Source organism: Martes martes (assembly GCF_963455335.1).
Source record: "Martes martes genome assembly, chromosome: 1".
In the NCBI taxonomy this organism is placed as follows: Eukaryota; Metazoa; Chordata; class Mammalia; order Carnivora; family Mustelidae; genus Martes; species Martes martes.
The window spans coordinates 146,761,080-146,782,248 of NC_137888.1; the positions used below are offsets into that span (position 1 = coordinate 146,761,080).

Sequence of the window (21,169 nt, forward strand, 5' to 3'; positions counted from 1 at the left end):
CCAAAGGCCCCCTCCTCCTCCACCCCATCACCCATGGGATCTTGGATTGCAACAGGTAGCGCAAGATGGACATTTTCAGGACACGGTTGCATTAGCAGAAGCAAAACCCATCGGACGCAAATGGGTTTTGGGGATAGGAAAAGGCTGCTAAAATTCAGAAGTCATCATTCCCCGGAAGCCACGGAGAGGAAAATCAACAGGAATCAAGAGCGCCAAGCCAGAGGTTCGGCCCCTCCGCAATACCACTGGGACGCCTGGCCCCGCCAGCTCTCCGCAAGTCACCACTGCCCGACGGGCTGCTGCGGCGTTTCCCTTCCTTGGAACACAACACAGAGATAGTGAGTCGCCCGAGGCCCCTTGTGCTCACCACCCAGCACCTGCAGGCTAATTCCTAACACCCTGCCTGCAGGAGAGAGAGATTTCTCCAAGCAAGATGCACCAGATGCCTTCTCGGCAGGGACAGGAGGCTCGGGGTGAGGGCTCCCTGCTCCAGTGCCCCGTCCCCAGAGTGCACCAAAGCCCTGCTTTACATGCTGGGTGTTCACCTCCTGCTGCCCACTCGGGGCCTCCGAGGAACGGGGTTTCTTGGATTTAATGCTCCGGCTTCCTATTTCCATCCTTTTTTCTTGGTCTGGACTACGGGGCCCCGTGGTGTTGTAAGCAGAGAGTATTAAACGGGTTAGAGTAGTCACACTGGAAGGGGCTTCCATCAAGCATTCCCTAATCCTACGTATTTATAAAAAAAATTTTTTAAATATTATTTTTTAATCCTACATTATTTTTGTCTGTTCCTTTCCCACCAGGTTCTGACACTGGTACAAAATCCAAATCTATCAACAAGAACCTATAAACTTAGTTAATCCTTGATTATTCAAGATCTTCTGTGTTGGTGAACTATATACAGGTGCCTAGCATGCAGTCGTTTTTTTGTTTTTTGGTTTTTTTCTGAACACAGCACACACAGGTACAGCCCTTCAGCTAGCTGCAGGCTGGGCATAGGAAGGCTTTTGAAGGACAAGGGTCACCCTGCTCGCTTGCTCTCTGAGCAGACCCTGTGCATGTTCTGCCTGGGGCAGGTGCACTTGGTAAATGGTTCTGATGGGCTGTGCTCCTCTGGGGGGCGCAGGGTGCTCAGTACTGATTGGAAACTGGGTGCCTGGGATCCTGCTGCTGCAGCCAGTCACGGGGGTGCCCTGACGGGGCCCATAGTCTCCAGAGAGCTGGGGCTGCCTCCCTGGATGGCCCTGAGACTATACTGGGGGTTATCTGCAAGTGTGCTATGCAAATCTGGATGACTGCAGGGCCCCTTGCTCTAATTGTGAGGAGAGAAAAGGAGCATAAAGGTGGGGTTGCTCTGGTGAGGACCTGAAGCCCAACCGAGACTACCAGCCTCTCCCATCCATATGATGTGATTTGGATACACCAACTCATGCATCTCAGTCAATCCCAATGGTGCTTTCCATCCCCCATCCACAGGGAAGGGGAGAACAGAAACTCACCCCACTAAAGGCCAGCATGGCACATAGTCCTTGAAAGAGCCCTTATATGAGCCCACACAGATGCCAAAGAGTATGCCTGCACCTGGAGATTTCTAGCAGAGTTGCAAAATACACAGCCATGTGAGGCTGCTTCAAAGGGGCTCTCTGAGGACGGAGAAACCTGGCCACACCACACCCCCAGGCTATGTTTTTGCTAACATAAACTTAAAAATCAAAATTACAAACGCCTCTCGAAATCTTGGAAAAAGAGGACTGTCTTTGTGATGCACTGAACGTTTTCCATTGTTTCTTTCCCCTTTTCATGGGAAGCGGCCAAACCTGTGTAAAATGAACAAAATGCCTGACAATTTCCTTTTAACTTAAACACCTAGGGTGAAGCTGAGGTCACATGATTTAGATCTGCTTTGCAATTTCTATGAAGTCATTAGCCAACACACACACACACACACACACACACACGCACATCTTCTCTCTCTTCCCCCCCCACCCCGCCCCCTAGGGTTCCAGAAGCTTCCACCACATCAACAGTGGTACCCACGGGCTGGCCTTTTCCATCCAAGCCAAACCAAACCCACTGAAAAGAGAAGCCACTGTCCAACCAGTTTAAGGTTGTGGCTTGAACTAAGAGCATCCATACCTTTTGTCTTGACCTTTTGACTAGCTTCTAACAACTTTGTTACTTTTTGTTCAAAGAGTAATCATACTGGAGGGGGGAGGATATGTCTTTGCCTGTCAGTTACTTTCCCATTTCTTAAAAAAAGCAAAAGCAAGGCTTCTGAATTCTTCCTAAAAGACTAAAATGTCAGGACACAGGAAAATGCTTTAAAGACTTTTCCTGTCACTTCTTTATATAACTCTGCCCATGAATTTTTATGGGGGAAAAAAAAAGTTCCATGATGAGTGCACCTGAGAAAAGCTTCATAATGCTTTTGTGTACCCTATGCCTCATCATTAATATCAATATTGCGTCTGGGCTTCATGTGGCTCTAATAAGAGTTTTCCTCTGGGGGATGGAAGCCAAAAGTTTCTAAATACAGCATTGTCGTTTTCACCCTTTAAAAAAACAAAAAGAAGATAAAAGTGATTTTAAGCCAAACAATGTTGCAGAAGTGCAACATTTCTTAAGCCCTTAGTTCCAGGCTTAACATGGACCTGCTTACTCTCTTTCTCTGCCTCTTGAGCATTTCTTCAACATGGCTCTCTCTGCTCCTACAGCTCAGCCGGGCCCCCCGAGCCCCTGATGCAGACCTGGGCCTGCAGGCCCTGGGAGGATTCTATCACAGATTGGTGAACTACACAAGTTCTTCTTCTGGTTTCCATACAACTTATTTTGGGTTCCTACAAAATTAAAACAATTAAAAGTCAATTTTGCCCACTGTGCCAAGCTGTCTACTCCCTGTTTCATCTAAGAAGAATGTGATTTAACAGATGAACACTCTAACAGTGTCATGCAGAGAGGGACAGAAATTCCCCACAAGTGGCCCCTGAAATATGTTCTGAAGAAAGATTTTTTTTTTTAAGGTGGTTAAAATGTCAAAGGGACAAAATGCAAAAGTCTCTTTGGATCCTCTGGCTGCCAACAAAGCTGGACCCTACACCCTGTCCTCTTGTCCCTCCTGTGGCAGACGTCCACCAGCGTGGGGAGCTGGTCTGGCCAAGCTGCACCGGAGACCCACCTCTGCCGGAGACCCATCCAAGCCAGTCCAGGAGTGCGCTTCCCCCACCCGCCTCTTGGCGGTGCTGCTGGACCGCTCATCCCGCCGCCGACGCCCACTGCAGCGCTCTCTCCTCCGCGCAGTGTCCGCCTGCGCACAGTCCTCTGCGGTCCATGGGGGGTGCTCCTGGAGCACGGGGGCGCCCTCCTGTGGTCTTCAGAGGCGACGCTGCCATCGAGAGAGCGCTCGCGAAGAGCAAGCTTGTTCAGGACACTGTAAGCGGGGCTGACTCCAGCTGTTGGTCTGGGAGGAGTCAACGACCTCTCTTCATTCATCTTCCTACTTCCAGGTCGCAGTGGGCCTGTTTCCTGCTCTAGTTTTATAGATATCCCGAGGCAAGAGCACGGGGCCTTCCTTAGCATCGCCTAACACAGGTGCACAAGGACCCAACTCTTGTAACCACTCCAGAACGAGGGCTGGGTTGGAACGTCTTCCCATCAGAGTGGGAACGCGTGGTCCACTCTCTCCGTGGAGACAAACACGAACCTTTCCCACACCTGAGGGTCTGGGAATCGGAGGGACCCGGCTTGCCTTCCACACCCATCGGGCCCCGCTTGGGTCCTGGGACAGAAAAGAGACGGCGCGGTTGCGAGGCTCTGCTCCAACCCACTCGTGGCCGGCCCAGGCGCTGGAGAAATACTCCGCTGGCCCCACTGGCGCTCTGGCTCCCTTCCTCCACGAGCTCTTCCTTCTCTTGCCTCGCTCAGTAGCTGCTCCTGAACAGAACCTGGACCTACGGACCAAGCAAGGTCACTACAGAAGTTAATTCCTGGCCTTTGCCAGCTATGCTGGGGCAGGGTGGGGGAGAGGGGAGAACAGGTCCATGTGCTGCGGCTTCAGGGGATTTTTCAAGGACTGTTTGACCAAATGTGATTTTTGCCTTCAACATTTACTTTTACATCTGCCCCAATGAAGACAGCTCCACTGTGGGGCCGCTGCCAGACAGGCAGCCGTGATTGCTATGAGCCTCCTTTCAGGTACTCCCCCACCTGAGTGGCCTTCATGGGTAGGACTATGAAAATAAACTGACCTTCACTTTCTTCTATGTTGTGCTAATCCTACGTCTTTCTTTCCTTGAAGGATCCTGGCTGGCGTCCAAAATAATTCAACTACACTGTCCAACCAACCATCTACCAATGTAACTGTAGGACTTCAAAACTCTGATCTTAATCCTTTCCCACATGCTGGCTCTTCCCTCCACATAAATACCTAAAATTCAGAACACGGACAGTACGAGATAATGACTATTCCTGATAAATTGCACTTTCCATGTGAGTTAATACATAAAACATCACTGAAAAGTAAAACTGTAATCTAAAAATTGTTTTAAATAATCCATTTTAATCATCTAAATTATTTACAAATATAAAAAAAGAAATCGTGCTTTTTAAGACATGGGATTATAGAAATCAGCCAATGATGATACGATACATTAAAATATATTAGTAGGGTTTTTTTTTTTTTTTTCAGTACTCAGAGCTTTTTCTCTGTGAGCTAGTATGTTCTAGACAAAAGTGCCTAATATATAAGTCTCCCCAGTTTCCTTCCAGAGAATCAGTTGCAAGAAAAAAGGCTAAGCCTCTGTCTTCAAAGTTCCTCCCTACACAGTATCCCCAGATGGCAGCTTCTGGGACTGTGCTGTCTGGCAACAGAAAAGCCTAAACATATCAAAGGTAGACCAAGGCAGGGACTAAACCAGCCTAGACACAAATCCCAGGAGAGGCAATGGCCCAGTCCTCCCTGCTGAAGCTTATCTATTTACCTGTGACTCCAGGATTATGTATATAGTGCCACTCAGGGGTCGCATGGGTGTAATTTACAATTTAGAGTGACAGTTTCTTACCTTCCAGTAATCAAAAGAGTCCTTTTACTCCCAGCAAGGAAAAAAGAGAGCCATGTCACTGTTCCAAACCACTGATACCCTCTGTGCTGAGCTTTTAACAAGTCTGACCAAGAACAAGCCCAAAAGAACTCTTGTCTAAATGATCAGGCCCTTCCTAAGTTACCTTTGGCAATCTACAGAATTCTTTTTGATCACATACTTCTAACCTGGGGCTAAATTCCAACTCTAGATTGGTGTGTCTCCCTTCAAAGCTGCTGGGATGAATTTGCTGCAGGTTTGAGGAAGGAGGGAAGAAGCAATAAATATGAGTATGTCTTTGTTTAATGTAAGGAAAGTGGTCAGGACTTATGTCATAATTGGTCTCTCCCTCTAATTTCTGAGGAAAGTTCTTAGCTGACTTGAGGGTAAGTTTTCTTCTTTCTGAATAATTTCTTGAAGACACACCTAATGGTGCTTCTTTAAGCATAGAGCGTTCACCTTCTGGTCTACCTGTAGGACTGCAGGGAGGGGTCATCGCCCGTGACATGATTCCTATCCTTTCAGTCACAACGCTCGCAGGCACCGTGTTTCCCATACCACTGTCTGCCTTCCAGAAGGTCAGTGGTGCTGAGAACAAAGGGAAGTCACGATACCACAGCTGGTTTCCCTTCCTTAAGGTGAAGATATTAAATAAAACACATTTTCATTCCCGTGCAAGCTTAATCTGGTATCTTATTTGGTAAAAAATAAATCAATAAACCGTAAGCTTATTTGATAAACCAATCCTTTTTACTTGGTGATATCTCTAAAGTTTATGTCAAAGAAAAAAGAAAAGTTGGCCCCAAATAAAGTCCCTTAGCAGGGAGGCACCACCACGCACCTCAGCTCTCTCCTGCCCTGTCCTTCCCGGCAGGAGGGCGGCCTTTGTGAACCAAAGTTATGAATCACCAAGATGCACGTCCTCTCCTCAAGTCTAGTGACTCCAAGATGCCATTGGGATGACAGCATTGGACGAATTCATCTTTTTCTGAGTCTCTGCCCTGATTCCACAAGAGAGCTTCCTTGTCTTCTCAGCACCGTGGCTGGGGTGGGGCAGGGGGAGGGGGCACCCAGGAAGTCTGGGGCAAATGGTAACCACATGACCCGTGTGGTCCCGGTACCCTGAGCCCAAACCATTTCATCTCAGTGTCACCTAGGGTATAATTCTGCAAACTCATGATCCCATAATGAGGTAGCAGGGGGCAGGTGATCAGCTAGAACTCTTCTCTGGGTTCATCTGGGGTCCTCTCTCTGGAAAAGCTTACTGACATTCTCCTTGGGTTTGTTGGGTTAAGGAGTATTGCTAAAATGCTTTGGAAAAATCCCCTTTGAACACATGCATAAGCTGGAGAGAAAATGCATATACCTTCATTGAAGTTAGAAATGGGGGAAAAGGCTGATTTATCCCAGTGTTGTCTGAAATCCTGAACACTTTCCGGGCTTCTTCCTATTTTGATGCTCCTCATAGGTAACAGATTCTCTCCTCTGGCACTCTACTCATTTCCCCTTAAGATGCCCAACTCTGCTCAGCTTAGTTTGGAAATCACCACGGGACTCGGGAACTTGCCCCCCAGAATCGGGGAGAGACCCACAGCAGAAGCAGGGGAGCTGACGGGCGGGACGGGGTGGGGGGCCAACAATCCACTTCTTTTTAGCAGCCTTTCCTGCTCCCCTGTCAGGAGCCCTGCCGGGCCATGCACCTCCCAGATGGGCAGGGAGCTACACCCACTCGTTACATCAGACACTACGGGGGCATCAGACTCTGCGTTACACAACAGAACCGCACGATGGGAAGCTGTGATCATCACCCACACAGACGAGCGGAAGCTACAGACAGAGAGCCACTACGGATGGTGCTCGGGACAGAGGTGAGAATGGCCCAGAACTCGGCCTCTGGTGAAGATGCCAGGTTCACAGGACTTATCGGGGTGCCCTCACCAGACCCCTCCTCCTCCTCCTCCTCCTCCTTCTGCTCGGCCGCCGGCGGCTCCTGCATCTCCTCTGGGAAAGCCTGAGGCCGGCGTGGGAAACTTCTGCTGCCTGAGACAGTCTCGCGTGCTCGGGACCCCTCACCTGAGGTCTCTGGGTGCTGAACTGGCGTGGAGGTAGCTAGGCCCGGGAGGGAAATGTGGTCACCTGTGTCATCTTCCTCAAAGTCGTTAAGGCAGTACACTTCATCCAGGTCAACGTCCAGTGTCCGGAAGCCCTTGGTGACCACACCGGGCCGGGGGTCCAGGATGCCCCCCAGGTGGGGCTGGGCCAACTGCTGCCAGTGGTGAAGGGTGGCAGAGCCTTGCAGGAGAAAGGGCAGAGAGGGAAGGGGGGACAGGGAGGAGAGAGGGTTAGGACGGACGTCTGAGCAGATGGCGGGCACCACCCCCGGAGCGTGGAACCCGACCCCTGGCAGGATCTGAGCCCGGCCGGTGAACTCTGGCAGGGACGCTGGCAGAGCAGCCCCGGCCACCGTGCCACAGGGGCTGATACCCCACCACGCCTGGGAGGGGCACCCATTCAAGGAATCCCAAGCGAATCTTTTTCACAAAGTGAAACTAATACTCTCTGGTGTGGCAAGGATATTTGGGGACTATTTTAGTCAAGTGAGGTCGAATCCCAGATCCAACACCACATGCATGTAGGAGCCCCAGCAGAGGAAAAAGAAGCGAGACCAGTACAAAAAGGGGGTGTCTGGGTACCGAATCTGTGCCAAGTACCCATGGCCAGGGACAGGGAAGACGCAAGCCCAGGCAGCGTAAGACAATTTGGAACTGACCCTGGGATGCACAAGACACAAGCAAAAGGAAATGAGAGTCACGCACACGACTATGGCCTCTTTTACTTATTAGGGTTTCTGTCTTCTGGCAGCAACCCCGAGAGGCTGCAGGTTGGGGAGACGGAATGGGGCTAGCCAGGTGTGATTGACGAGCACAGAAGTCCACACAGAGGCCTGAAGCAGAGGAGCAGATCTCCTCAGTGACACCAGATCCCGGGACTCAGATGACATCGTGCAAGGTCTGTAATAACACCAGATCGTGTCCCTGAGCACCTCGAGGGCGTCACGGCGGCTCAGAGAGAGAAGCGTTCCAAGTACCAGTATGCCTCACAGTCTGGGTCGAGAAGCAGATTTACTAAGGAACATCTTAGAACCTTCAGTATGTTGCTGCATCCTGGGATTCTGCCCAGCCCGTTTGTCAGAGCAACCCTTTTTTCCTTTGGGACACTTCTTACACCTGGCGTGGCCCGGGGATGATGGCCCTTGAGGTCGGGTGTCTGTCCCCATTTTACCGATAAATTAGTCAGCCACACAAATGCTTAGCTTTGAGAGCAGTTCTCAGGCGTGGGAAAGCAAGAGCCTTCCCACATGAATGATTCCCAGTTACCGCTGGTTTACCAAGGGAGTCCTCTGTGGGGCAGGCTGCCCAGGGACATGTCAGACAGGGAAGCCGGGGCGCCAGGAGCCGGCAGCTCAGGAGACAAGAGAAGAGAGAAGGAAAGGATGGCAGGTGTTGGGGTCGGGGGCCGGTGTAGGAACGTGAGCGAGATACAGACAACCCCTTCCACAGGAGCCCCCGACCCTCTGGTGCACCCAGCGAGCATGCGGCCCCCAACCCACCGCCGGGAAGGAGCTTCCCAGGGAGGAGCCTCAGCCAAAGGGTCTTGAAGGGATCTCGTAAGTGGGCAAGTTCACACACACTTTAAGCTGCACATGCTGCCAGTATATGTTTAGAGAACCCCCAGACACCCACTCGGAGGTCTGTACCAGGTTTAAGTGGGCACAAGTCCAACCTTCACCTGAAGCTACCGCATATAAATAGCAAATACCCCACACGCAGAAGAAACGTGGTAGCACGACAAAGAGCGTCCACACTGTCCTCTCACTGCTTGCTGAGACGCGTCTAGAGCAGCGGTTCTCAACTAGGGGATGATCTTGTCCCACATACTCGGTAAACGAACGGAGATTTTTCCAGTTGTCACCACTGTAGGGAAGGAGGGAGCACTAATGGCATCGAACGGGAAGGGGCAGGGACAGAGATGCTGGGTCCCACAATGCCCAGGGCAGTCCCCCACCCCCCGAGTGATCCAGCCCTGGATGTCAGCAGGGCTGAGACGGAGACACCCAGACCTAGAGCTGTGGTCCTCTGGTGTCAGATCTCGGGAGAACCTGGAGGAGCTCAGGTGCAAGTGGCCAGGGCTCGGCAGACATGCTCAAGCCACCGGGGCCACAGCAGCTTTTCTTTTTTTTTTTTTTTTTAGCAGCTTCTCTTTTAATGTTACCCTGATTGAGCAGCTGGTGTTACATCAACTCCCAGCTCAGAAGCCACCCAATGAGGGGACTGAGGGTCACTCAAGTTAGAGAATTTTCCCAAGTCCCTGAGCAGTGGCAGCCCTGCAGTCCAGGTCCCTTGAGTAAGCTCACCCTGCCTGCCCCCCAGCCCAAGTTCACAGGTCTGTAAACAGGCAAGGACCTCCGTGCTCCGGCCAGGAACCCACACCAACTGAGAAGCATCCATGGTGGGCAGTAAATGTTCTAGGTGGCCGTCCAAGGCCGGCCAGGAGGCACACACACTGTAGCTGATGGGATTTCTCAAGACCCCCTGGAGACCCCCATTCATGATCCATAATGAGGCCCCTGTTCATGTGGTCACCAGATACCCAGGCACATTCCTGGCAAAAATACCACACTGGGGAGAAGTCTTAACATGGCACCGGGACAACCAGCTTGGGACACACATGCTGGTCTCACGAGGATGATGGCAAATGCCTAAGTATGGTGTGGCCAGATCACCTCTACTTTTGGGAGGGAAGGAAAGGGAGAGATGACAGACACGGGGAAGTGAGGAACTATGTCTGAAGCGCCAGAGGTCCTCACCCTTCTGAAGGGGGCTGAGAGGTTTACAGTGCCCAGGGAAAGAAAGAAGTCAGGGAAGACTGAGGTCTGGGCCCAGACACCAGACCCAGGGGCCTCCATCCTCTCTCTGTTCAGCAGACAGCCTTCATCTCTCTCCACTCCCGGCACAGGCTCGAGAGAGAAACGTTATTGTTTGGAGTTCAAGATGCTACACACGTACATGGGGTTATCTGCCTTCCCTGAACACGCAGAGCCAAGGGAGTTTAGTTGAGATCACAATGGAGAGATTATGCTGGAAGATGCATAGTACTTGGATTCTTACCCCCCGCCTTGGGCACCCCTTACTCATGAAGAGCCAACCTTTACGGAGCATTAACCCGGTGTCAGGCACCCCTCCAAGAGCCTACACTTAGTAACTCGATCATCATAACCCTGTTGTCCTCATTTTACAGATAAGGACACGGAGCTCAGGGTGGTCAGGCAACTTGCCAGAGGCTGCACAGCCGGCATGTGGCTAATCTGGGGTTCAAACCCATGCTGGCTCCAGTGTCTGTCCTCTTAACCATATACACCTTCTCTGGGTCAGCAGTGAGGGGGCCTCCCGGGTGTGCGTCTCAGAAATCAGGGCAGTAACACACCCAACTGGCTTTTTCAATCTTCATACAGGTGTCTTCCATCCTACAAAAGTAAATATTGGCCAAAGCCCCCACAGCCTTGTTATCTGAGCTACATCAGGCTGGGGGACCCACATATCGTTTCCATTCCCAACTGGTTCTAAGGCCCCAAGAGGGTTTCTCGAGTCCAGGACCCAGGCAAAATAGCTCGCACCTCACTCCCTCCCGCTGCCACTGCCTGCACCGCCACGTAGGAATCCGACCAATCTCCTGACTGCCTGAGGTTCTGCCTTTGATATGAGATGGCGCACGGATTAAAAATTAAAGATGAACGGCACCTTATTCAGAGCCTTGGCTGCCTCTTTCCTACTCCCACTGTCCCCCCCTCCAACCCCTGCAAGCCTAGCTTCCTTTATGTGTCAAGCACAAAGCAGGAGAATCACCGCACTGTGAGATACTTCCCATGACCAGCCGCTCCCTCCCACCCACAAGAGAAGGAGGCTGGGGTCAGGGAAAGGGGAGGCTTTGTGCTCCTAGCTGGCACCAAGATGAAGCTCTATGAAACAAGGATGCGACCAGCAGGGAACACAGTCATGGTCACCATGCCTTTCCCTGTTTGCTTTCCTTCTACATCTCACTGTTCTAACTAAAAGCTGTGATATGATCAAAGAAGAAGGAAACCAAATCCATCTATGTCACTGGAGTACCCGGGCCTTGGAAGTTTAGACCTAACCTGCTGGACAATGTCTAGCTTAGCTAAGAAGTGTATGCTTTCAACTAATTACATGTGAACTTATTTACTGGGAAATACCCTCTTGATTTTAATTATCCACAAAGAAAGAGCAAACAAATACAGGGAGGAAAAGTACTGCCAGACTCATCTTTGTCATGCTGATCTCTGTCAAGGAGTCCGAGAAATTCGCCGGCTCTTCACCTGCTTCAACTCCTAGGGTAAGACGAAGGGGCAAGAGTACTGACCTTACACACCTAGCTCGGCTACTTCGGCTGACACCTACAAGCAGATACCAGGATGCTTTAAATAGGGAAGGGAGATGCAGAGGGAAGACCCAGACTGGCTATCTACGATCCCAGCCAACGCTCTCCAGGGACCTCATCCCGGCACACTGACCTGAGCCACTGAAGATCAAGGATACGATCGGCTTCCAAGTGGGCCAACAGGAAAGGACGGTATGAAAACATGGCCCCAGCACAGTGCTGGTCCGGGATCTCAACACCCTTTAGACCTGAACTGCTGAGACACGGCAAGTTTGGGGAACCTAAGTTTTAATGAGCACCTCTTAGGTTCCAGGCATAATCACATTAACTCTTGACAATTTTGTGTGGCAGATGTAAGCCTTATTTCACAAGTCAGAGAAACGGGTTTCAAAGGGTCACTTCTCTTCTGCCACAGTTGGAGCTGCATTGAACCCAGTGCCAGCACTCCATCTCGTCAAATTAAACAAGGTAATACAAAAAAAATTGTGGAGGTAAGGAAAAAAGAAAATATTGGTTGTATCTGAAATAGCTGAGAAGTCTGAGAACTACAGAACGGAGGAGAGGAATCTCTAGCATAAGGATGCATTACAGTCCATGGTGATACAACATGACTTCTTAACAGTAGTGATTTAGCTTCCTGGTGAGAAGGGTACTGTAGATGAAACTGATCTAGCACACCTCAAGGGATTTCCTCTTCTTCTAGTAACACAAAAAATACTGCTAAGCCACAAGATTAAAAGGAAAAAAAAGATGAATTGGTTGAAATAAATTTTTAAAAATCTTTTCCTGCAATATGCTTGGAAAATGAATCCAAAGACATATTCTTAGATGATCTAATGAAACATAAAGTCAAATACAGAAACCAGACGAAATAGAGATGATAAATTCCAATGAGCTTTAAGAGACAAAGGAGAAAAAAAGAAAAGAAAGGCAGAAAGTAAAATTGCAGAAATGAAAGATTTTATTGAAAGAAAAACAGACATAATTATGGATCAGGAAACAATCACCAAGCTCACAACTGAATAAACAATTAAAAACAGAACGAGCCATCCCTTTTCTGAAATCTAATAAGGGTCTGAATTATACAATTAAAAAATAATTCTGAGAAAAGAATGTCAGCCCACCCTCTTCCTACCTCTGGAGACTACGGGACCCAGCATGTCTTGGGTCTTTAACCAGCACACCCTCATTTTACACCACACATTCTCAACACGTTCTTACGGGGTAAAAAGAATCCACTCTTTTTAGGCAGAGAGCAAAGCTCTAATACATCAACAGTGTATATGTGGTGGGGATGTGCAGGAGTGAGTAACTATCGACTCTATGTCTAAAATGACTCCTTAAGAATATAGGTCTAACACGGGACATGTGGCCTTACAGAAATTCTGATTTGACTTTGCATCAGAAATGTAATGCAGAATTCTAAAGTACCTTCTCACACTCACAGGGGTTTCCAGCCTAAAGGAGTCAAAAATGAAAAATACAAACTCTCAGTGGCTCCTGACAGGGTGAAGTGGGTAATTAGAGGGAAGACATTCTTACAACACCTGGAAGAAAAAGCAAAGAACAAAGGTGAATTTTTTCCAGGAGTTTAACCATCTCGTGTCCCAATTTACTAAAAAGTAAATTGCCCCGGGAAAGGCAAGCTTGAGGCGGTATAGAGCTCGCTCATCTCCCTGACTACCCCCTTCCTGGCCCCGGAACTGTGGAGGTCTAGGCCTCTTGCTCAGAACCCACAGCACTGGAAGAAAGCCACACCCCCTTTACTGGAAGATGGAAACAAAACATGAAAGCCTGTAACTGCAGATCGCTTTCAGGTGGTTCCTGAAAAAACAACTTCTAGCATGTGCTCTGAACCCCTCCCAGACACCAGCATTTCTGAGAGGGGACAGCAAGAATTCCCTGCGCTTCTCAGACCCCAGGCATGACCTCATGAACTTTCTAGTACGTCAGCAGTGCCTCTGCCTCTCAAAAAGATGCTAACTTATAAGGTTCCAGATGCACAACAAAGAGAACTAGGAAACTGGCCTAAACGCTTCATTCCTTTCCTTTGGCCTAACTGGAGGAGGTCAGAGCCGGCCTGTGGCCGGCGTCCACACTCCCACACCTGCCCCGGGAGACGGAGGCCCAGGCTGGGCGCCGCTGTCAGAGGAACTCAAACCAGCAGCGGGGGAGGCTGTCCCGGAAGAAAAAGGAGTAGGCATGACAAAGGCTGCCCGCTTGCTGGTGGTGGATCAGGGACCAGAGGCGGTCGCCGAGGAGGGCGGAGAGGGGCCGAGGCCCCTGGTGATCACCTTCCAGCGGCTTCACGATCTGGAGTTTCTCGGGCAGGTAGGAACGGCTGCTGAAGGACATGCCCGAGAAGCCGGTGAACTCGGAGAAGCGCGAGTGGGTGCCGAGGGACATGATGCTCTCCGTGGGCGTGAGGGAGCCGCTGAGCAGCTCGCCCTTCTCCGCCAGCTCCCTGAGCTTCCGCTCCTGCTCCTCCTCGAAGAACCTCCGCTCCGAGAGGTAGTTCTCCCGGCGGAGGGACAGCCGCCGCAGCGCCGTCTCCAGGTCGTGGGAGCCCGGAGTGCCCGGCGTCCCGGGCTTCTTGCTCCGCTCGTCGTTCCTGCGAGGAGGGAGATGGGGCTGAGCGAGGCGCACCCCGCACTGGGCGCCGTGCAGGGTAGGGTGCACGGTGCGAGGCAGTCCTTACTGCTAGGTGGCCAGGGGTGCACGTGTTTCCTGCTGCCCGCAGGATCTTTGCTAGGGAAGCCAACAAGGCAAGCAGCAGAAATTTAGGCAAAACTGGGGAGGGAAATGCCTACGGGGAGGGAACCTAGTTCCCTCTGTTGGGTGTTCTGCCGAGTGGGGGGAGACCACTAAGGTGTAATGAAAATTCGTACAGACTATGTAAAAAATTCCGTCCCTAGCTACATCTCCCTCATGAGCCCTCAAGAAGACGACTTCTTCAGGCCGAGGTCCTAGTTACCAGAAGGGTCACTGGTTCTAGGGGCATTTCTCTTTGTTCTTGAACTGAAACAGCTGTTCTGATCAAGCAGTTCCCCTCAGAGCCAAGAGGTCAGAAGAACCAATCTCTCTGTCACAGAAAAAGGGTGTACAACACAGCTGACATGCCTGCCTGCGTGTGCGCGCGCAGCAGTGGGTCTGCGGGGCTTGGTGACACAGAGGGGCTGCCCACCACTGAGGAGGCCCCACCCCAGCAACAGCGCTGTGATGTGTGCCTTTTGCAGCAAACTGGATTCTGGTCACAAGTCAGAGCCTGAGTCCTCCTCAGCCTTCCAAACACCCAAGCTACAGAGGGGTCCCTGAAACAAAGGTCTATTCTGTAGCCCGACAGGGAAAAAAGTAACAGAAAATAATCATTTATCCCCCCCCTTCAGCATCTGACAGAAAAGCAGACTTCCTGTTGTGGCTCCTTCCACTGGTGAAAGTACCAGAATCGAGAATGAGCGCACACTCAGAGGTCCCAGCAAAACAGATTACAGAACGAAAGGTCTATACTTGTCAGGCAATTCTTTACCCGCCTCCCTCTCTGTGCGCCGAACCTATCCTCCGTCCACACTACTTGTCTCCCAGACCCAAAGATTACAAACTCCTGGCTGGCTCACCCCAGGTCCTCGGACTCTGCTTCCAGGATGATGCTGTTGGTCTTGTTGTCCAGGACAACGTTGCCAACATCACTGCCGTAGAAGCTGGACCGGGGGGTGCTGACACAGCTGGAGAGGAGGGAGTTCACGGCTGAGGACTGGTTGGAGCCTGGGATGTTCATGGGGGACGGGGTCAGAGACCTCTGCTTGACGACCTGGTTGATGTTTCTCACTGTCTCAAAGACCCGCTTCTGGTGCCTGGGGGGGCGGGGGGGGGGGGACGTGGAGAAGATGTACAATATCCATGAATAAACAAATGCAGGAATGACTGTGGAGTTCAACCCTCCAGAAACTACCATCTGAGGGGTGAAAAAGGCAGCTGGCCCACGTGAACCCCCCAAGCAACCTACCATCCCCTGCCTTCCATGTGTTTCTTAAGACTGTTGGCTGGAAAGCAAGAGACTCAGTGCCCACTGAATTCAGGGCTCTGCTTCGTGGCTGTGTCCCAGAGGTGATGCTAGCAAGGGGATATTGCTTTTCTCTCCCTTAGGCTTGACCCATAAATACAAATACTTAAGTAGGGCTTTTGTCTCCTGGCTACTTTTCCTGTCATGATGGTGGCTAGAATGCAAGGTCCAAGAGAGCAGTGTTCACTGCTCAGCACATAACAGGACCCCATAAATATCTGTAGAATGAGTATTTGTTAACTGTTTACATATATATATATAAAAGCCAGACAAAATCTTAAACTTCTACAATGAGATGATAAACACCACAGGAATCTTTTTCAGAAACTGCTATTTCTAAGAATGGAACCTCCTTTTGATGTTCATTTGTCCCCCACCCCCCACCCTTTTTTAAGAAGGGGAGAGAGACAGAGAAAGAGAATCCCAAGCAGGCTCCACACCCAGTGCAGAGCCCAACACGGGGCTCCATCTCACGAACCTGAGATCATGACCTGAGCTATATCAAGAGTGGGATGCTTAACCGAGCCTCCCAGGCGTCCCCTTATGTGTTCCTTTTACAGGAGACAAAGGTAGGCACATTGCTATAAAGGCCACATCTTTCTGGGACGCATAAGGCTTCATACACGCACAGAGGCTCGGGGACTCTGGTCACTCCCAGGATCCCATTTCAGTTCTGGCTGTGGGCTTTGGATACAGAAAATACACAGTGAAATCAGATCCACACACATCTGAGGAAACACCTCAGGGCCGGCCTAGCACAAGGTCTCATGCCAGGGAGAAAGCCCGTAGGGGTCAGTATCAGAAAACATACCCAGAAAGGACAGAAGCCTTGCATGCACCCCTCAAAGAGCCCTCTGTATCTCCTACTGCATGCCATCTCTCTTTCTCTAACAGACATTGAACATTTCCAAGTATTGTTTTTCATTGAACGGAAAGATAAAACCAAGGGGTGGTATCAAGACAGGGCTGTATTAACAGAGATGGGAAACACAGCTCTCCTTACTCAACTTTCTAGAAGTTAGTAGAAGAGCTTTAAAACCCAGGAAGAGGAGCTGGGGGATATACATGACTGTCTATGTGCTCTTATCTCCCTCAACCTGGACCCAAATCTGTGCAAGGACCACAGTGCTGGTGTCTGAAGCCCAAACGCTGCTGGTTTGGATGAGCACGGGGCGTGAGGCGGTCTCTGGAAAACTTAGAAGCAGGCCGTACGCGATGTCTGGTGACTCGGGCTCTTCCAACTGCAGTTCCTTCCGCATCGTCCCCTCGATCTCCGCTGCCAAGGAGTCCTGAGAAAAGCCAGAGACACACGGAGTGAGAGCAATTCAAGTCTCTGAAAGAGGCTCCCGGCTGGCTTGCCAGAAGGGTCTCAGGTGAGGTCTCAGAAGCCTGCAAACTGCCCTTCCATGAGGCTGTCGGCACTCATCACTGGGGGCATCCCTGAGTGAGCAAGCCCCATGGCGGGTTCCGAATGGAGCAGTCCCCGGTGGGCACTGAGCAGACAGCCCCTATGCTCCCCTGTGGCTAAGCAAACCCCGTGTTGTTCCCTTGGCCACACCATGGAGCTGTGGCTCTGCCTACAAGGAGAGGCTGGGAATTTGTGGAGGAGGGGCCCTGAGTTGTGAGCACTGTCATGTGAGCCCCTGCTCTTGTGCCCCCCGCCCCGCTTCCCGTGCAAGGAAGGCTCCTCTCCCCACCAATGACCCAATGCCCACCCTCCTTTAATGACCCACTCCTACCTCGTTTCCACTACCAATCCTTCACTCCTCCCCCAAGAAAGACACCAAACACACGAAGTCCCGGCGAGTTCCCTGAACAGTGAGTTCACTTGGATCTTCCTCTAGCTAGGTTGTGGATTCTGTGGGTCAGGGGAAGGCCGGTCACAGATGGCTTCTGCCTTCTCAGATGGGCCAGGCCCCGAGCTGAGGCTCACTGATAAAGACTCTCTGATGAGCGGGCCCCCTCCCTGAATGTCCCACCACTCCTTACCACCCAAGGCAGAGCAACCCCACACACCGGCACAGGTCGGTGCCAACAGGAGGACCAGGTGTGTGCAGAAAAGCACCCGCTGGGGCCTCAGATAAGGACACCACCTAGGACAGCCTGAAGGGAAGGGCTAACTCTTTGCTAACTGAAGAGCTCCTGAGATGAGAGGAATGTTCTTTCTGCACCGTGCTCTGTGAGAGCCACGGGCTGCAGGTGGCCATCGGGTGCTTGAAACATGACCAGTATCACTGGAAACCTGAATTCCCTATACTAATTCTAATGGATTTAAATTTAAACAGCCACTTGTGGCCAATGCCCTCCCAGCAGACAGAGCATGGGAACTCCAGAGCGCCCACCTCCACAGTCCCAAAGTCAAGGAGTGACGCTCCAGACTGGAAGCTGGAACCGATTTATACATACATGATTTTATTTAGTAATTATTATGTACACATTGCCATTCAACATAAACCAAGTTGTAAAAGGCTTCCCTGCGTGAGCTTTTTTAAAAGATTTTATTTACTTATTTGATAGAGATCACAAGTAGGCAGAGAGGCAGGCAGAGAGAGAGGGGGAAGCAGGCTCCCTGCTGAGCAGAGAGCCTGATGCGGGGCTCGATCCCAGGCTCATGACCTGAGCCAAAGGCAGAGGCTTTAACCCACTGAGCCACCCAGGCACCCTGGGTGAGCTTTTTTAACGCCAGTTTACTTTTCTTTCTCTAAGATTTTATTTATTTATTTGAGAGAAGAGAGAGAGAAACTGAGATAGTGAGAGAGGACAAGCAGGGAGGAGAGAGAAGAGCCCAATGCAGGGCTCGATCCCAAGACCCTGGGATCCTGACCTGAGCCGAAGGCAGAAGCTTAACTGACTGAGCCAGCCAGGCAACCTGCAAGTTTCCTTTTCTTACTACTGTAATTCACCATATAGTTTGCATTCAGAGTGCATTTCCTCTGCACGAGGAAAGGACCTTCATACAACTTAGGAGAGATGACACACCAAACTACTAATTTCAAGGCCATGCCTGGAGGAAATTGCAAGCTGGTTCTGTGCCTTTTTTGGCCCTGAGCCCCCTAGCAGTCTGGGGGAAGCCATGGACCCCTTCTCAGAACAATATCTTAAGTGAATAAAGTAATTAGGACAAAAAGGAAGCCAGATATATTGAACTAGTCACTAGACTATTAATAACAACAATCGTGATACGGTAACACCCAGGACCTGGCTTCAGGCCTGGTAATTACTGCCACCTTGAAGTGGAGCTTAGCACGAACAGGACTTAGAGACATCTTACAACAGACAGCAGCTGTGATCTCCACAAGTGACAAAGTCACGGGTGCTATTAACACTGTGCCTTGGTGCCCACCTTCATATGAGAAGGAAACACTGTATACAATTAGGGATTAAGAGAAAAGATGTGCCCCTCCCTCAGGTTCATAGGCCCCCTGAGTCCTGTCTGGGGATCCCCGATTGGGAGCTCCTGCCAAACGCAAGAGAGCTGGCAACGCACTCCTCGGGCAGAAACTGCTGCTCATGGTCTGATTCAGTACTAGAGAGGCTGGGAGCAAGACTGGCAGATTTGGCCGTTCTGCTCCAGAAACACGGGCACACCACCACTCAGTGCCGCAAATACCTTTAATACATCGTGCACTTTAAAAATAGCCATCCTCAAAAACTGAGGCCAGCTGTGCCAACGGCTCCAGGGAAAGACAAGCGAAAGCTCCATCTCAGCAAATATGAAAGCTGAGAATCTCTGCAGAAAAGCCCCAAACGCAGATTTTCAGTTTGACTTCACTATGTCACGGCTTCGTTTTAAAACAGGTCTGTCCCTGAGAGTGAGGAATGCGGTGGAGAGCCTCCTAAGTGCATGGAAGTAAGAAGCCCCCAGGAGGCCACCGCGCCAAGGTGGGAAGCCAGGAAGAAGGGAAACTGAGGCAGGGAGCACACACTGCTACGTAGGCCAGTCTGAGCTGAGTGTCCTCGGCTCCAGATGGAGGAATCGGGGGGCACCGAATGTTCTTTGCTGCCTTACTGGGATTCCTGGACCACCAGTCTGCCCCTTGGAAAGCTATGTCATGTATCTCTCGTTTTGGTTTCATTAGATGTAGTTAAGCTGAGAGAGAAAGAGTGTGTGTGTTCTAGCCTGATTTTGATATATAAAAGGAAAGAAGCTCATGATTTAGGAAAAGTGGGCCAGACAACAAGGCGGGGAGCGAGCAGTGTCAGTAACGGGCGTGGAGGGTGTACAGGGAAAGAGCCCTAAGGAAAGGCCAAATTCCAAAGGGACTGTGTGTCACAAACATTGACACCGCCATCCACTCATATGCATTTGGAAGTGTTTCTCTCAAAAATTCTCGTCTCCTCAAAGAGACTGTGATATTTCCTCAAACCACGGAACAGGACCTAAATATAAAAGTTCTCGGTCATTTATTCTTTGGTCTGTTAGTCCACCCATCCAAATCTATAATCAATTCTGTAACACAACAAGCTCCGAGTAGATAGCAGAGCATCCCAGCGAGGGACGGAGGAAAAGGAGCAAAGAAGACATGGCCCCCGCCTTCGGGGGGCCTTAGTCTGACAGAAGAAGGTGCAGCGAGGAAGCTCACCACGTGTCACGGGGAAAAGACCAGCAGAGGAGGCCTGCCCGGTGCCGCCAAACCCCAGCAGGGAGGGGTTAACCTGGAAAATCCCCTTCTCAACCGTGTCTCCCTAAACCCCAAGCATGAAACAGATCAGGCCAGAGCTACGAAATCAGACTGCGGGGGAAATCATCTTGTAGCAATGGAAATGCCCCTCCAGGTGGAGAGGCATTTTTTCAGATCACAGACACTGAAAGCCCCCAAGAGGATGACCAGGAAGCCTAGAAAGAACCAGCAGAAATGCATGGGCAACTTAAATCTGGAATGCACTGTGAGGCCAAAACAGCTCATATTCTAGTACGGTTAGAAAAATAACAAGGTATGAATAAGATCTTCCAGACAGCTGAGGTTCCCATGAAATATATCCATTACGGACACAAGGAGAAAAAAAAAGGACCGAGTCAGAGAGACGGCAAAGGAGGAGTAAGTCTGCCGCACGTTGTTAAGGAGCTGGGAGAGGGCTCACGAGCCCCAGCTGCAGATCTGATCTAAGCAGTGGAAAGAGAAGCCCACCCACCGCACCTCCCCTCTGGACCTGCCTCTCTGCCATGGTGCCTCGTGGCCCGGCAGGTGGGGAGCAGGGACCCAGGGTGGGTGCTCACCATGGGGAACAGCCCGAGCGAGTGGTAGCGCCGGGATGTGGTGTTGGGCACGGTCTTGTTCCGGAGGTTCTTCAGCTCCTCCTGAGCCTCATGAAGCATCTCCATGCACTCAGCGTACTTGTCCTCCAGCTCACGCAGCTGCGGACACCGGAAAGGCACGCGGGGTCAGCGCAGGGCTGCCCAGGGCCTCCGGGCCCAACCCCGAAGGGCCCTGGAGGCTCAGTCCGGCTCTCACTTGGGGCGTGCTTCTAGCCTCCCAAGTTCTAATGCAGGACCGAGATCACAGGCTTCCAGTGACAGGGTGTGTAAGTCACGGGGGTGAAAGGCACGGCATAGGAATTGCGTCAGTGGGACAGTAGG

General features: G+C 50.9%; 1 protein-coding gene across 2 annotated transcripts in view; it reads right to left on the minus strand.

Moving 5' to 3' along the window:
- Positions 1–21,169, minus strand: part of TRAK1 (trafficking kinesin protein 1) — a gene marked incomplete at its 5' end in the record, with an annotated part of 118,935 nt that overhangs the window by 7,633 nt on the left and 90,133 nt on the right. The window contains 5 exons of one of the 2 annotated variants that reach the window (XM_080817903.1): positions 7,014–7,367; positions 13,826–14,142; positions 15,146–15,382; positions 16,804–16,880; positions 20,810–20,947. In XM_080817903.1, coding sequence (XP_080674029.1) covers positions 7,014–7,367; positions 13,826–14,142; positions 15,146–15,382; positions 16,804–16,880; positions 20,810–20,947 — 1,123 coding nt within the window. The remainder of the gene's footprint in view (positions 1–7,013; positions 7,368–13,825; positions 14,143–15,145; positions 15,383–16,803; positions 16,881–20,809; positions 20,948–21,169) is intronic. The other variant, XM_080817904.1, reaches the window with a different exon arrangement.